The 16,867-nt window shown below is 36.6% G+C and overlaps 1 protein-coding gene and 1 pseudogene across 7 annotated transcripts in view; one reads left to right on the top strand and one right to left on the bottom strand.

The window, feature by feature from the left end:
• UBR3 (ubiquitin protein ligase E3 component n-recognin 3) overlaps positions 1 to 16,867 on the bottom strand; it is a 233,625-nt gene that overhangs the window by 8,738 nt on the left and 208,020 nt on the right. For 6 of the 7 annotated variants that reach the window (XM_053597855.1, XM_053597858.1, XM_053597857.1 and 3 more), the window contains 3 exons: positions 9,327 to 9,451; positions 4,188 to 4,295; positions 3,925 to 4,050 (listed from right to left, as the gene is read on the bottom strand). In XM_053597855.1, the coding sequence (XP_053453830.1) occupies positions 3,925 to 4,050; positions 4,188 to 4,295; positions 9,327 to 9,451 (359 nt within the window). Of the gene's footprint in view, positions 1 to 3,924; positions 4,051 to 4,187; positions 4,296 to 9,326; positions 9,452 to 16,867 lie in introns of those variants that run through there. The other variant, XR_008381290.1, reaches the window with a different exon arrangement.
• On the top strand, positions 1,801 to 3,275 carry LOC128590538 (actin-related protein 2/3 complex subunit 1A-like; annotated as a pseudogene).

Here is a 16,867-nt window from a genome sequence, read left to right as displayed (position 1 = left end):
ATACCTTTATTGAGGTATAATTTACAAACCATTCCCATTAACCATATTGGGTAAATGTATAGTCATGCAACCACCACCTCTATCTACCTACCTACCTATCTACCTATTTTAGAGATGAAGTCTTGTTGTATTGTCCAGGTGAAGTTCAGTGCTTAATCATTGCTCACTGCAGCCTTGAACTCCTGGATTCAAATGATCTTCCTACCTCAGCCTCCCAAAGTACTGGGATTATAGATGTTGGCCACTGTTCCCTGGCCCACCATAAAAAAATTTCAGAACAATTCTATCACCCCTCAAAATCTGCATGTGCCCCTAAGCAGTCAATATTGGTCCTTAATTATGGCCCCAAGCAAACCCCCAGGTTCTTTCTGCCACTGTAACAGGTTTTGGGTGTGTGAACATTTTATATAAATGAAATCATGCAGTAGGTAATCTTTTGTGCCTGGCCTCTTTCACTTGGCATAGTATTTTGAGATTCGTTCATGTTACTGTGTTTATTAGCATCGCATTCCTTTTAATTGTGGAGTAAAATTCACTGTATGTTTGTTCCCATTTTGTTCAAGCATTTACCTGTTGATGGCTATTTCTAGTTTTTGGTTATTAAGAATTAAGCTGTTATGAACATTCATTTTTAAGTCTGTATGAGGACATATGTTTTCATTTCTTTTGAATGAAGTCCTGGTTTGTATTCTAAGCATGTGCTTAATTTTTAAAAAAAAACTGCCAAACTTTTTCCAAATTGTCTATACCATTTTGCAGTCCTACAAGTAAAGAATGAGAATTTACATATTCCAAATCTTCATCAACACTTGGTATTATCACTTGTGATATTAACGTGTAATGAATAATAATATTGAGTCTCTTTTCTTCTGTTTATCGACTTTTCACACATATTCCTTTGAGAAATGTCTATTCAAACTTTTTGCCCACTTTTGTGTTAGGTTTTTTGTTTTCTTATTATTGAGTTAAGAGAGATTTGGTATATTCTGAATATCAGTCCTTTGTCAAATACTTAAAAAAAATTAGATATAATTCATATACTATAAATGCTACCCTTTTAAAGTATACAAATCAACGTTTTTAGTATATTCACAAAATTGTGTGACCACTGCCACTCATTTCAAAATATGTTCATCACACCTAATGTAAATGAAATTATTTTCTTAATTTGAATTTCAGATTGCTCATAGCTAGTATATGGAAATACTTCAGGCTTCAAAGACCATAAATATGATGAATGTCTTAATTTCTACATCAAATTCTATGGAATCTAATGGCAGATAATGTTAGGACCATAATCCTATAAGCAGAGTTTGGGTTTACTTACTTTCTCGTTTCCTACCTTGTCACTATTTTGCCTACTTCCCACTGACCCACAGTTTCATGAAATTGGTTAAACCAGTAATAATTCATTCATCCATATTTTAATACAATTGGCTACCAATCAAATATTTTGCTGCTATAAATACTGTCTTATCTGACCAATGTAACTTTTATCTTATTAATTTTTTTAGAGACAGGGACTCATTCTGTTGCCTAAGCTGGAGTGGAGAAGCATAATGACAGCTCACTGTAGACTCAAACTCCTGGGCTCAAGCAATCCTCCTGCTTGAGCCTCCTGTGTAGCTAGAACTAAAGGTGTACATCACCATACCTACTAAATCCTTTCGAAGAATATTTAAAGCAAATGGTGTTAATGATACAATTATCAGTAAGACTGAATACTATGATCCTATTTAAGAATTAGACACGGCACCTGCAGAGCCTGTTCGCGTCGACTGACCAGAGTCCTTGAATTCTCCGCTCCAATCCCATCCGACCTTCCCCCATTGCAGCTTTCTATTGTTTGAAAACTCTAAGAATAATGTCCCTGCATCAGTTTTTACTAGAGCCAATCACCTGTCATGCCTGGAACAGGGATCGTACCCAAATTGCCCTTAGCCCCAATAATCACGAAGTGCACATCTATAAGAAAAACGGGAGCCAGTGGATAAAAGCTCATGAACTCAAGGAGCACAACAGACACATCACAGGTATTGACTGGGCTCCCAAAAGCGACCACATCGTCACTTGTGGGGCAGACGGCAATGCCTATGTCTGGAGTCAGAAAGATGGTGTCTGGAAGCCAACCCTGGTGATCCTGAGAATTAACTGTGCAGCCACTTTTGTGAAGTGGTCCCCCTTAGAGAAAAATTTGCTGTGGGAAGTGGAGCACGACTCATTTCTGTTTGTTACTTCGAGTCTGAAAATGACTGGTGGGTAAGCAAACACATTAAAAAGCCGATTCGCTCTACAGTCCTTAGCTTGGATTGGCATCCCAACAATGTTTTGCTCGCAGCAGGATCATGTGACTTCAAACGCAGAGTGTTTTCTGCCTATATTAAAGAAGTGGATCAAAAGCCAGCCAGTACACCCTGGGGCAGCAAGATGCCTTTTGGTCAGCTGATGTCAGAGTTTGGGGGCAGTGGCACAGGTGGCTGGGTCCATGGGGTCAGCTTCTCCGCCAGTGGGAGCCGCCTGGCCTGGGTCAGTCATGACAGCACGGTGTCTGTTGCTGATGCTTCAAAAAGTGTACAGGTCTCAACTCTGAAAACAGAGTTCCTACCACTCCTGAGTGTGTCATTTGTCTCGGAGAATAGCGCTGTGGCTGCTGGTCATGACTGCTGCCCAATGCTCTTTAACTACGATGACCGTGGCTGCTTGACCTTTGTGTCCAAGTTAGACATTCCAAAACAGAGCATCCAGCGCAGCATGTCTGCTATGGAACGTTTCCACAACATGGACAAGAGGGCCACGACTGAGGACCACAGTACAGCCCTGGAGACGCTGCACCAGAATAGCATCACTCAAGTATCTATTTATGAGGTAGACAAGCAAGATTGTCGCAAATTTTGACCTACTGGCATTGATGGAGCCATGACAATTTGGGATTTCAAGACCTTAGAATCTTCTATCCAGGGCCTCCGGATAATGTGAAGCTGAGTGAGCTCTGCCATCCAGCACGACAAACAGTGGCTGACCGCAGCTCTGCCACTGGATGGAGAGGAAAGCCAGCCCCAAGGAACACTGAACACACATATCGTGCAAATATTGTGTGGTTTTGTTTGAGTATAAAATTGGTGAAAGTATTGGTTTTTTTAAAACAGCAGTGATTTTTTTTTTTTTTTTTGGGCTATTTCATTCCATTCTTGACCAAAGCTTCTCCTTAAGTAGTTATTATGGAGAACTGTCATACTAACTTAAAGGAAAGGGTGAGGGAGATATGTAAATTTGTCCAGTAGAAAATTAAATTAAAATACTGAATATGGTTTTGGAAAAAAAAAAAAAATTAGACACATATGTTCCCCGATCTAATCTAAAACTGCTCAAATATCCAACATTGGTATTTTTTTCTTTTTTGAGATAGGGTCTCACTCTGTTGCCCCAGGCTAGAGTACCATGGGATCAGCCTAGCTCACAGCAACCTCAAACTCCTGGGTTCAAGCAATTCTTTAGTCTCAGCCTCCCGAATACCTAGGACTACAGGCACCCACTACAATACCTAGCTGATTTTTCTATTTTTAGTAGAGACGGGGGTCTCACTCTTGCTCAGGCTGATCTTGAACTCCTGAGCTCAAGTGATCTTCCTGCCCTGTCCTCCCAGAGTGCAAGGATTATAGGTGTGAGCCATTGCACCCAGCCCAACATTAGTAACACTGTCATAAAAATGGGTGGATGCTAACTAACACAGAAATAACAAAAATATTAAAAACCTGTAAATACTCTAAATATTTATTCCTTTAAGTGGGACTAACATATACTGAATACATACTGAAATGGCACATATGTAATAGAGAGATAGAAGTTTTACAGTATATACCAATATATTTCAAAAAATAGCTAGTAGTAAAAATGATGCTCCCTACTCTCTACCCCAAATTATACCTGGCAGCTAGGCAAATCTTCCCCAAAAAGGTGGTGCTGAAGAAGGCTGGTGATTCTGAGGAAAGGTAAGCAGAAGTCCTGTAAGTATTTTTCCATGGATTCAGGAGACCAAGCAATAGGAGTAACCTAAAGTTAAAAAAGAAAATTCAAACAATTCATTCTATAATAAACATAGTATAAAAAATTATATTCACGATGGCAACAAAATTTAATTTTTTTAACTAAGTGACCATCACAGCAGATTTTAGCAAAAGCATTATTACCATTGCACATTCTTGAGATCCTTCTTCATGGTATAACTTTCCTTTAGATAGTTCATTTATCACAAAGCTCAATAATACTTCATAAGACTTTTCTGCATCACATGTATTCTGGGAAAAAAAAATATATTAGTGACACTGGTCACTGAAAAATTATAAAATATTATACCGGAAATAATACTCTTCAATGAGTAGAATATAATTGTGATTATTTTATTTTTAAGCATATGAACTTCAATTTTTCAAAATCTGAGTAAAATCATACACCTCTGGATTTACAATGGAACTAGGAGGTTAAAGCTATTCAAATACAGGTAGCGCCTGTGGCTCAGTGAGTAAGGTGCCAGCCCCATATGCTAAGGTAGCGGGTTCAAACCCGGCCCTGGCCAAACTGCAACCAAAAAATAGCCGGGCGTTGTGGCAGGCACCTATAGTCCCAGCTACTCGGGAGGCTGAGGCAAGAGAATCGCCTAAGCCCAAGAGCTGGAGGTTGCTGTGAGCTGTGACGCCACGGAACTCTACCGAGGGCGACAAAATGAAATTGTGTTTCTAAAATTAAAAAAAAAAAAGCTATTCAAATACTTCTTTAAAAGGTAGCATATAAATTCCATAATTAAATGTAAAAGAACAAATATAAATCATGCCTTTTGACCCAGTAATTCCCACTTATGGGAATTCTTCCTAAAGATATGATCCAAAAGAAAAAAAACAGTTATACATACAAAACATTCATTGAAGCACTATAATAGGAAAACAAACAAGAACAAAAAAAAAAAAAACAAAAAAAAGACTATTACCTAAATTATGCAATATCAGTTCAAAAGAATAATTTGTAAGCAGTGAATATGACAAATTTGAGTGGAAAATATGCAGAAAATATTTACAATGTTAAAAATGCCAAATAAATACGTAGATAATCACTACAGTGGTATAACATATGCATGTAATGAAAGAAAATATGGACCACAATGTTTTTCTTTTACAATGTCCCTCAAATTCCTTGAAGAGAATTTGTTAAAATAATTTACTGCAAAAATAAAATATGATAATATATTTATTACAGAATGAACAAACAATTGCTTTAAGTAATAATCCACACCTTAATCTCAGTGACTACTTCCATTTTTATAAGAAAGGAAAATAATTGCTATTTGTAAATTCAAGTTTACATCAATAAAATCTTTAAACACAAAGAAATGAACCTGTTTTTATATTCTCTGAAATATCAGAGGAAAAGCATAACATACAAATTACAATAAAATATAAATTGGGATAAAGTCATAACTGCTATCATGCCATTTACTCTGCTCATTATCTACAGCTTAAAAATGCTAAAATATAAGAACTGAATAAACATTAAGGAATATAAATTTATGCTAAACTATTAAGGGATCAATATTCCTGGACTACTTGTCATTTGATGGTACTCAAATTCATTTCTTCATTCATGTTATTTTGCTCTTTTCAACTAGCCTGTAAATTCCAAAATGTCAGGAACTATGCTTTCTATTTTCCATATATCCTTCTGCATAACAAAAATCTGAGCAATAAATACCTACTGACTAATTGATATGATTTACTGTGGTAACAGTGAAGTTTTTGACCTTGAAACCTGTCTGGATGTTCTTCTTTAGATAATCAATTGTTTGTATTATCTTTAAATTATTCCTCTGCTTTCTGCCACATTCACTCAGCTATGTAGCATGATGCCCTGATTTTAAACTATACAAAGTCTCTGACTCTGCTACTGCTCCCATTATATCCTGTGACTTTCTCTCCTCTTGCCTATATATAATCAACAGCATGATCACTTGCTAGATGTGATGACCTGTAGGTTACATCTGATTTACAAGAATCAATCTCCTTAAATATCAAAACAAAAATATCTTTTTTAAAAAATTTAATCAAATTACTTCTTAAATAGGTCAAATTCCCTTAAACTCAAAATGTAGAAGACTCAAAAGAAAATATTACTCAAGATTTGCTACTTATTAATCAATGTGGTATGTTTAAGGCTCTCTAAATATACAATCTAGCCTAAAAGCTTCCCAATTTCAGTATACTCTTCTGAGTAAAAGATTCATAGAGTATAACAACAGAAAATTATTTGAAAGAATAGTACTTTATATTTAGATCACCTAAATAAGGTAGTGAGTGATAATCAGCTTTTAAATCATTACTATCAAATACATTTTAGGCACTTCTTACACATGGCAAGTTCTATACCAGATCAGAAAGTTAAATATAATCTAATGTTCACTGCTTTATACTGAAAACTCTTCTCTCACCAGAAAAGTTGGATGGGATAAAAATAGCTTAATTTCACACACACAGAAAAAATAGGAAAGCATATTTTATACAGGCAACCTACAAATAAATGAAAGAGGAGGCTCGTGAAGCTTAGAAAAGAGGATTTTTGAGACAATGGATAAAAGACTTAGAATCAAGATCAGAAGGACCCTAAGGGAGAGGTGGCAAAGTATGGGGATTAAATAAATGAAAAGGATCAACACTTGAGAGATGCAAGAGAGTCTATGTCAGGTGGAATGCTTTGTCTAAATTAGAGTGCTTTTTAAACATTTTGGGTGAGAGCCCTTTTCAAATATTTTAGTGCTATTATCCACCCAGCAAATAAAACAAAACAAAATCTATCCAAAGACCCCAGATTAAGAAATTCTAGTATAAAGACTCAGCAGAAATTCCGACCAAAAGAGCAGAAATTAGCCCCAACTGTAATAATGATTTTTTTTCAGCAGAACTAAACCTCTATCAAATTAACTCTAATACCCCTTTAGAGATGTGTGTGTGTGTGTGTATACATATATCATACCTATATTTTTATTATCCTCAGCCAAATTAAATCTGGAAAAAAATAAATTTTCATTAGAATTATCATACTTAAGCATAAGGAACCATAGAGATAGAATGAAAAAAATGAAGAAAGGAAGAGAAGAAGGAAGGAAGAGGGTGAGAATAGGAAAGATGAAAAGGAAGAAGTGAGGAAAAAAGAAGAATGAATGGTGCAGAAACCTAAGTTATTACAGAGGTCACAGAGGTATATTTCTTGCCTTTTTTTTTTTTTTAAGACAGTCTTGCTCTGCCACCTGGGCTAGAGTGCCATGGTGCTGTCAGACTGCTGTCAGCCTAGCTCAAACTCCTATGCTCAAGCAATCCTCCTGTTTCAACTTCCTGAGTAGCTGGGACTACAGGCACCTGCCACAATGCCTGGCTAATTTTCTGTTTTAGTAGAGACGGGGTCTTGCTTTGCTAAGCTGGTCTTAAACTCCTGAGCTCAAGGGATTCTCCCATTTCAGCCTCCCAGACACAGTGGTATATTTCTAATTAATGTTCTGATAAGAATATGCCTCATATTAAGTGTTTTATTAAGTGTTGTTAAAAATAGCTAACAATTACAAAATTGAGAAAAAACCTAGCAGAAAAGTTACCTAAATTGCATCACATTCCTTCCATCATAGACTGACAATTATCTAATTTTTTGTCATTAAGTTTTCATTTTAGTAAACACTCCAAAGAATAGATTAGACCCAAATTATACTGGTAAATGTTTTAATGTATAATTTTTCATGATGAGATAGCTTACTAATCATGATTTGAGTATTTATTTTTATTTATTTATTTATTTTTTGGAGACAAGAGTCTCACTCTGTCACCCTCGGTAGAGTACCATGGCATCATAGCTCACAGCAACCTCAAATTCCTGGACTCAACCAATCCTCCTGCCTCAGCCTCCTGAGTAGCTGGGACTATAAGCATGCACTACTACGCCTGGAAAGTTTTTCTATTTTTTGTAGAGATGGGGGTCTTACTCTTGCTCAGGCTAGTCTTGAACTCCTGAGCTCAAACAATCCACCCACATCTGCCTCCCAAAAGATGTCAGGCCTGAGCCACTGTACCCACCCTCAAAATCTGGTTCTTTGAAAAGATCAACAAAACGATAAACCTTTGGCTAAACTGATCAAAAGAAAAAAGAAATTACTAGAATAAAATGGAGATTTTTACTACCAACCTTACAGAAACGAAAACTACTATAAAGAAATAGTGTGAATAACTAAATACTAACCAATTAGATAACTTAGATGAAATGGACAAATTCTAAGGAAGACACAAAATACCAAATCTGACTCAACAAGGAATAGAAATGATGTGAATAGAGCTACTATGGTATGAATGTATCCCCCGCAGTTCATGTATTGGAAACTTAATCTCCAATCCAACAGCATTTAGAAGTAAGATCTCTAAGAGATGCTGTGGTATCTGTGTACCACGGAATACTACTCAGCTATTAAAAAAAATGGAGACTTTACATCCTTCGTATTAACCTGGATGGAAGTGGAAGACATTAATCTTAGTAAAGCATCACAAGAATGGAGAAGCATGAATCCTATGTACTCAATTTTGATATGAGGACAATTAATGACAATTAAGGTCATGGGAGGGGGAGGAAAAACAGAGAGAGGGAAGAAGGGAGGGGGGTGGAGCCTTGGTGTGTGCCACACCTTCTGGGGGCAAGACATGACTGCAAGAGGGACTTTACCTAACAAATGCAATTAGTGTAACCTGGCTTATTGTACCCTCAATGAATCCCCAACAATAAAAAAAAGAAAAGCCCTCATGAATGGATTATGCCATAACTTTGGGAGTAGATTAGTTATCTCTAGTTAGTTCCTGATAAAACAGAATGAATTTAGACTCTTCCTCCCTCCCTTCTTTTTTTCCTCTTCTGTCTCTTTTCTCCCTTTTACACACACACACACACACACACACACACACACGTGCGCGCGCACATCCTACACTCTCTCATTCTCTCACCCTTCTACCACAGGATGACAAAGCACAATGACCTTTGCCAGATTCAAGGCCCTCCATCTCGGGCTCCCCGGCCTTCAGAACTGTAAGAAATAAATATTATTTTAAAACAATAAAAAATTAAAAAGACAGATATAGATGGCTTCCTTGTGCAAGGAAAACATTTTTAATTATTTTAAGCCTGTAAGTACTCCATTTTCAATTATAATACTATTAACTTGATTTTGTCTTTAAAACACCTACTCTTATTCACTCATATCTTTAACTTAAATGAGTGCATCAAACTATTAAATGACAAATTCAGAAGAGACAAACCTTTTTGAGAGTCCCCATATGTTTCCAAGCTGACCTATCTTCCTCACTGCATTTAACTGAAAGTGCCGCAAGAGCCTGTGTGTACAGGAGGGTAAAAAGTACCTTCACAATGCATGTGAAGTGATCTACAAGAGAAAAACATCATTATTTCTTTGAAATCTAGACATTTTGTACTCAAGATAACGTCACAAATATATGCTTTTCCTTGCATATATAACTTTTTAAGCAGTTAATAAAATGAAATTATAATGTGTACAATTATATTTCTGCCTAACATCTGAAATTACGAAAGCAAATTTCATCTATTCATCCACAGAATATGTAAGAAAGTGGAAAGAGTGCTCTCTTTTAGAAGACCAGAGTGCTAATGCCACGCAAGTTTGGAATAGCTATGGAATGGCAGATCCCTTTACTGGGCTTCAAGCGCTCCATAACAATGCTTGAAAGTCTCAGTGCTTAAAACCAACATATCATCTACCTCTACTATGATGTGGATCTTATAAAGTAAAAAAAAAGAAAAAAAAAATCTTAATATTTAGGTTACTTTTTAGGTTTCAAAATGCAATGCTATAGCAATATAAAACAGCAGTAACAATACGGAAAGTGTCTGGCAGCTTCTAAGATATATTAGATTCTTAAATGGAAGCTCTAATAATCATAATTAATTTTTATTTATTTATTTTTTTTAGAGACAGAGTCTCACTTTGTCACCCTTGGTAGAGTGCTGTGGCGTCACAGCTCACAGCAACCTCCAGCTCTTGGGCTTAGGCGATTCTCTTGCCTCAGCCTCCTAAGTAGCTGGGACTACAGGTGCCCGCCACAATGCCCAGCTATTTTTTTGTTGCAGTTTGGCCAGGGGACGGGTTCAAACCTACCACCCTCAGTATATGGGGCCAGTGCCCTACTCACTGAGCAACAGGCACCACCCCATAATTAACATTTATATTTACCTAATAACCCAGAAAATTTCTTTGAGTGTCTCATTCAATCCTCAAAACAGTCTCAAGTGTTCAACTGAGCTTCAGAGGACAATGTTTGTGCCTTTAAACCTAATAAGCACCCAGATCTAAATTTGAATCCATACAGATCATTTTTCTTCAGGCTCAGCATTATATTATGCTCCTCGCCTAGTAAATGGATTTACCATTTATTCAGGTTTTTTTATGATTATTACTTTTTTTTATTTTCACATATACATGTGTTCATTAGGCTTCCACTTTTTGCCTTCACAAAATTAAAAAGGCTTAAACTTTAATAACAATAACAATGTTTAACACAGGGACCAGAAACGAAAACCTCACAAAGAACGAACGAAGACAAATACATTCAGACCATTTATTCGGTTTCTGGAATAAGAACTTGTGGACATCTTGATACTTTCTTCTTTCTCCCCACATTAAAATAATCACTAAGTTCCATCAATTCTACTTTCTAGATATCTCTCAAGCCAATTCCAGTACCCTGGACCAGATTTCCATCTTGCCTATACCTAAAATCCCAGAGGAAGTGGTTGTGATGAGGACCCCAAAGACCACTTCCAGGCTTAATGATTCATTAGAAGGACTCATGAGACTCAGTTCAGAGTCATACTCATGGCTATCATGACTTATGACAGTAGAAGGATATAAGTTAAAATCAGCAAGGGAAAAAGGCACAGTGGGTGAAGTCCAAAGGAAACTTACAGAGTCTTCTCCCCAGTAGAGTCACACAGGATGTGCTTAACTCCACAACCAACAAGCTGTGACAGCATGTGTGAAATGTGCACCAGAGAATCTCATTAGAGACTGGGGGTGCAAGGTTTTTACCGGGGTCATGGAAGCACTCTCTGCCTGGAACATACCCAAATTTCAGACTCCCAGAAGGAAAGCAGATGTGTTCAACATAACCACATTATTTGTACAAATACTTCAGGCATAATGAGCCACTCTTTTAAGTTGTGGGAATGATACAGGCCCTCCAAAAATCCAAGTTCCAGATGCCAGTCATAGTTCAACCTTGTAAGCAGGTCTTTAAAAGGACAGCAGACAGGCCTTCTAGGTTAATTCTTTTCTGTACAGTAGTTCATCTACATCATCTCTTAGTCCCCTGCAATCTACTTTATTACAGCTGAATGATCTTCCCTTCCCCAGCTTTACTGAGGTTATGATTGACAAAATTGTGTACATTGAAGGTACACAATGTGATGAATTGATATATAAGTATACATTGTGAAATGACTGCCATGATCAAGCTAATTAATACATCACTTCACAGAGTTACCTTTGTTTCTGTGTGGATGCAGAGAATACGTAAGATTTATTTTCTTAGCAATTTCTGAAAGTGTACAGTAGAGTACACTAATACTAACTATACGGTAGTTATACAGTATTATTGACTATGGTCATTACATTGTACATTAGATCTCCACAACTTATTCACCTTACAACTGAAAGTTTGTACTTTTTGACCAACATTTCCCATTTTTCCCACCTCCCTAACACCTGATAACCACCCTTCTACTTCTCTGTTTCAACTTGCTTAGATTCTGTATCCAAGTATGATTACACAGTATTCATCTCCCTGTGACTGGCTTATTTATTTCACTTAGCGTAATGTCCTCCAGGTTTATCCGTGTTGTTGCAAATGGTAAGATTTCCTTCTTTTTTAAGACTAAATAATATTCCATTACACTTATATATCACATTTTCCTTATCCATTCATCCAATGACAGATGCTTAGTTTGTTTCTATATCTTGGCTATCATGAATAAAGCTGCAATGAACATAGGAGTTTATTAACAGTGATTTTATTTCCTTTGGATAAACATCCAAAAGTGAGAATGATTGATCCTATGGTAGTTCTACAGTTTCAGAATGGCTTGAGCTAAAGAAGAGCATAAAGATAGAGAGAATGGGACAAATTATAGAAATATTTAGATAATAGAAATTATAGGATTTAGCAGACCTTTGTAGGTAAACTGCAATGGTATCATCTCATTGTACAAAGGGTAGATGGTAGTAGCACCGACCAAAATGGGAAACAGAAGAAGAAAACAGCCTTGGGCAAGAAGAAAATTAACTTAATGTTATACATACGAAGTCTGAGGCATCTGGAACTCATTAGGGAGTTAGTTGTGAGCTAACTAACAGATTTGGGAATCATCAAAGAATAGATGTAGTTGACACTATGAGAAAGAGGATAAAATTGAGAAAGAAGGGAACATGAATTAAAGAATAATTAAAAGAATGGTGAAAGAAAGAGGCAAAGGAAAAAGAGCCTGAAAATGAGTAGAAAAAGAGACAGGAGAACCAAGAAAGGATGGTGTCATCAAAGTCAAGCAAAGAATATGTCATCATTTTTAATAGGATGATAAAAATTATAGAATTCGTTTACTAATTACAAACAAAAAGATCCTAACCAAGAAGCCATTTATATTGCTTAAAACCACCACTTGCATATAGCTTCTTCTCAGTGCAAACTATTGTTTTTATTAAAGAGAAGTAACACACTAAAAGAAATGATAGTTAGTACATTTTAGCTTTTCACTGTAGAAAAGTACTAATTTTGGTTGTTAGCAATTTTTCTGTCTTGATTATCATCATTTTAAAATACAGTTAGCTCTCCATAACCCTGGGTTCCTCATCTGTGGATTCAACCAACCATGGATCAAAAAAATATTTGGAAAAAAAGTGGATGGTTGTGTCTGTATTGAACAAGTATAGACTTTTTTCTTCTCATTTTAGCCTAAAAAATACAGTATATCAACTATTTACCTAACATTTACATGGTATTAGATATTCCACATAATCTAGAGATGATTTAAAGCACACAGGAGGATATGGATAAGCTATATGAAAATACTTTACCATTTTATATAAGGGACTTGAGTATCCATGGATTTCGGTATCCATGTGTGTGGTCCTGGAGCCAATCCCCCACAGATACTAAAGATAACTATACTTAAAGTAGCAGTTTAAAATCGCAACTTAAGCTTAAGCTCTCACATTCACTTGTTAACATTTAACATTTATTTATTTTTAGAATGCTTGCCATGTGTGAAACCTGTATCTTAGAAAAAAATAGACTCACTCATATAATGTTTATATTAGGCCAACAGCCCTTCAAATGCAATTGTCAAAATTTAAAAAGAAGAAAAAGGATTAGACATCTATTCTATATTAAAGGTTCAAAAACAAAAAACTACTATCAAAATACCTGAGGTTAAACAAAGAACAATCAATACTTAACTTGAAACGCCTTAGAAGCAAACAGACTGCAGTTTCTTTAGGACAAGGTAGAGTACACATAAAACAATAAAACCCCTAGGGAAGAGCTCACCAGTAAACAGAACCTAATCTGGAGATGGTATCAGACATTTTATTCTTTTCCCAAAATTATCATGAAAGACTTTTGTAAAAATATATGCTAGTCCACCACTTCCATAAAGCACTTTGCACATACTACATACAAACATCAGATCTTCTTACTCTTTCCTTTTATGATCGATCTAGAGTTACTAACAACAAATGCTCTGACTTTCTCCGAAAAGTCTAGCCTACACTAAAAATCACCTTGTGATGTGCTTTTCTGTGTGCTAAACTCAAATCTATTTTCTTTTTGACGAGTAAAGAATCCAAACAATTTAATCAGACTTCATTTGCCCTAAACAACATAAAACCGATAAAAGATCCTAAGTCCATTTAGTAAAGAGGAAGGTAGTTAATACTGTTCCTTTCGGTAAACTTCAGGCAACGGAATTTTAGGTCTAATAAATTGCCTTTATTCTCGAAGAACATATAAGATCTAAAGAGTCAAATAAAAATAACAGTATTCTTAAATGTCAAAATAGAAAATTAGCAATTTACCTGAAAATAAGACTGTTGGATTTTTAACACATCCATTCTATCCCACAATATTACTGAGCATATTATGTTTTAGGTAAGCACTAGCAATTCATATAAGATGATGCTAGCCCTGGAGTAACTGATAGTCTAGAGATGGAGATTAAAGAAAATCTATTATGACAACAAGACAAGTATCAGAACTATGGACAGGTTATTATAGCAAAGGGAAGAAGGAAATCCAAGAGAAAGGCTTGCAGGAAAGAGTAACACTTACAGTAAAAGACCACCAGGAATAATTAAGTAAAGAATGGAGAAATGGCAAACATTTAAACGCACTCACAACTCTATCTTAAAAACAAATAAAAAAAAAAAGTGGCGCCTGTGGCTCAACGGAGTAGAGCGCCAGCCCCATATGCCAGAGATGGTGGGTTCAAACCCAGCCCCCGCCAAAAACTGAAAAAAAATAAATAAAAAATTAAAAAAAAAAAAAACAACCTTTGAATTATAGTATTCCTCCCTTATCAACGGGGGATATATTCTAAGACTCCCAGTAGATATCTGAAACTTTGGAAAGTACTTTGTACCCAGGTTTGAAACTTTATGGGTCTACCTATACTAGATTTTCTTCCACTTCTGCCACTCCTGAAATAGCAAGACTAACCCCTCCTCTTCCTCCTCCTCCTCTGCCTACTCAACATAAAGATTTATGAGGATAAAGACTTTTATGAGGATCTATTTCCACTAAATGAATAACAAATATATTTTCCTTATGATTTTCATAATATTTTCTTTTCTCTCGCTTACTTTAATGTAAGATTATAGCATATAATACACATAACATACAAAACACGTGTCAAGTGACGGCTTATGTAATAGTAGGCTATTAGAAGTTAAGCTTTGGGGGAGTCAATACTTGCATGTGGATTTTCACTGAGCATGGGGTGAGGGGAGAATGGTGCCCTCAACCCTAACACTGTGCAAGGGCCACCTGTAAATACATAGCTATGATAAAATCTAATTTAGAAATTAGGCAGTAAGAAATTAACACTAACTAAAAATAAAATAAAAACAATTATCACAATAGACTGCATATGAGTTACGTGACTATGTTCTCTCTTTCAAAATATCTCAATATTATATTACACTGTGTGTCAGGGGCTGCTCCGGACACACCCCAGACTTGCCAACATGGCGCTGTGAGGAAGTGTTTCCTCTCCACTTGAGTGGTAAACAACTGTAAGGAAGTTCTCCTTATTGGCCCTGAGGGCGCATGCTGTGCTCGTGGCTTGAGTCTGCTCCACTGTATTGTGAATGAGCTGTGCATGCCCTGTGCACATGTACTGTTCTGTGATTGGTTCCGCTACAGCGTAAGAGTGGTAGGAGAGGGAGGGGAGAAAGAGAGAAGAAGAAGAAGCTACCCGGGTAGAGAGATCGCTATTGGTTCTCCGAGCTGTTCTGCAATAAAGTGCCTTTGAAACCCTGGTTGGTGTCCTCGTCTCTGCTGGTCGGCGGCACTGCGACACCGACAACTGTGGGCATAACTTTTGCTGTTAGAGAATTTGAGATATGATAGAAATTTCTTTTCCTTCTTCTTAATTTCACAAATGGAAGATTCATTCTTTTCTTTTTTCTTTTTAGAGACAGAGTCTCGCTCTGTCACCCACGTTAGAGTGCAGTACCCATAGTTCACTGCAGCCTCCAATTCCGGGGCTCAAATGATCTCTTGCCTCAGTCCCCCAGGTATCTAGGACAGTGGTTCTCAACCTGTGGGTCGTGACCCCTTTTTAACAATGAAAATACATAGTGGCGTTAGGAAGGTTGAGAACCACTCATCTAGGACTACAGGCGTCTGCCACCACAATTGACTCATGTTTTTATTTTAACTTTTTGTAGAAATAGGGTCCATATATCTTTCCAAAATGAATGTAATAATTGGCATTCCCACCAGCAGTGCAAAAGTGTTCCCTTTTCTCCACATCCACGCCAACTGATTTAATAAAAAAAAAAAAAAAAAATTAATAAAAAAAGAAACAGGGTCATCACTATGTCACTCAGGCTGGTTTTGAACTCCTGTCCTCAAGAGATCTCTTGTCTCAGCCTCTCAAAAGTTCTGGGATTACAGGAGTGAGCCACTGCAACTGGTCACCTTACCATAGATTGTAGTAACCTCAGCACGTGATTTTTTTTCTTTCCTTATTAAGTCAAGAACTTTCACCTTTTTCATTTAAAGGAAGAACTTCACAGTTTCTCTTTGGCATATCCAAATAACAGGTATCAACTAGTCTTATGTTTTGGGGCCATTAGTAAGTAAAATAAGAAGGAATTAAACACAAGCACTGTGATATCATAACAGTAGATCTGGTACCCAGACAGCTATTAAGTGACCAACGGGCAAGTAGTATATACAATGGACATTCACTGGATGGAATGATTTACTTCCAGGGCAGAACAGGGCATGAGATTTCATCATGCTACTCAGAATGGCATGTCGGTTGACAGTTATAAATTGTTTATTTCTGGAATTTTTGATTTAATGTTTTCAGATTGAAGTTGACCACAGGTAAATAAAACCATGAAAAATGAAATTACAGAGAAGGTGGACTACTGTACTTCAATGCACAGCTTCTGTTCTCTCCCCCATTCACTCTTGGCAGTTCTTGCTGCTTCTATTCTCACCTTGTTTCTCATCCCACGGTAACCCGCTGATTCTGTAACTGC

The sequence above is a fragment of the Nycticebus coucang genome, chromosome 7, assembly GCF_027406575.1.
Source record: "Nycticebus coucang isolate mNycCou1 chromosome 7, mNycCou1.pri, whole genome shotgun sequence".
NCBI lineage: Eukaryota > Metazoa > Chordata > Mammalia > Primates > Lorisidae > Nycticebus > Nycticebus coucang.
Note: the sequence above shows the minus strand (reverse complement) of the source record. Positions and strands in the feature narration are given on the sequence as shown.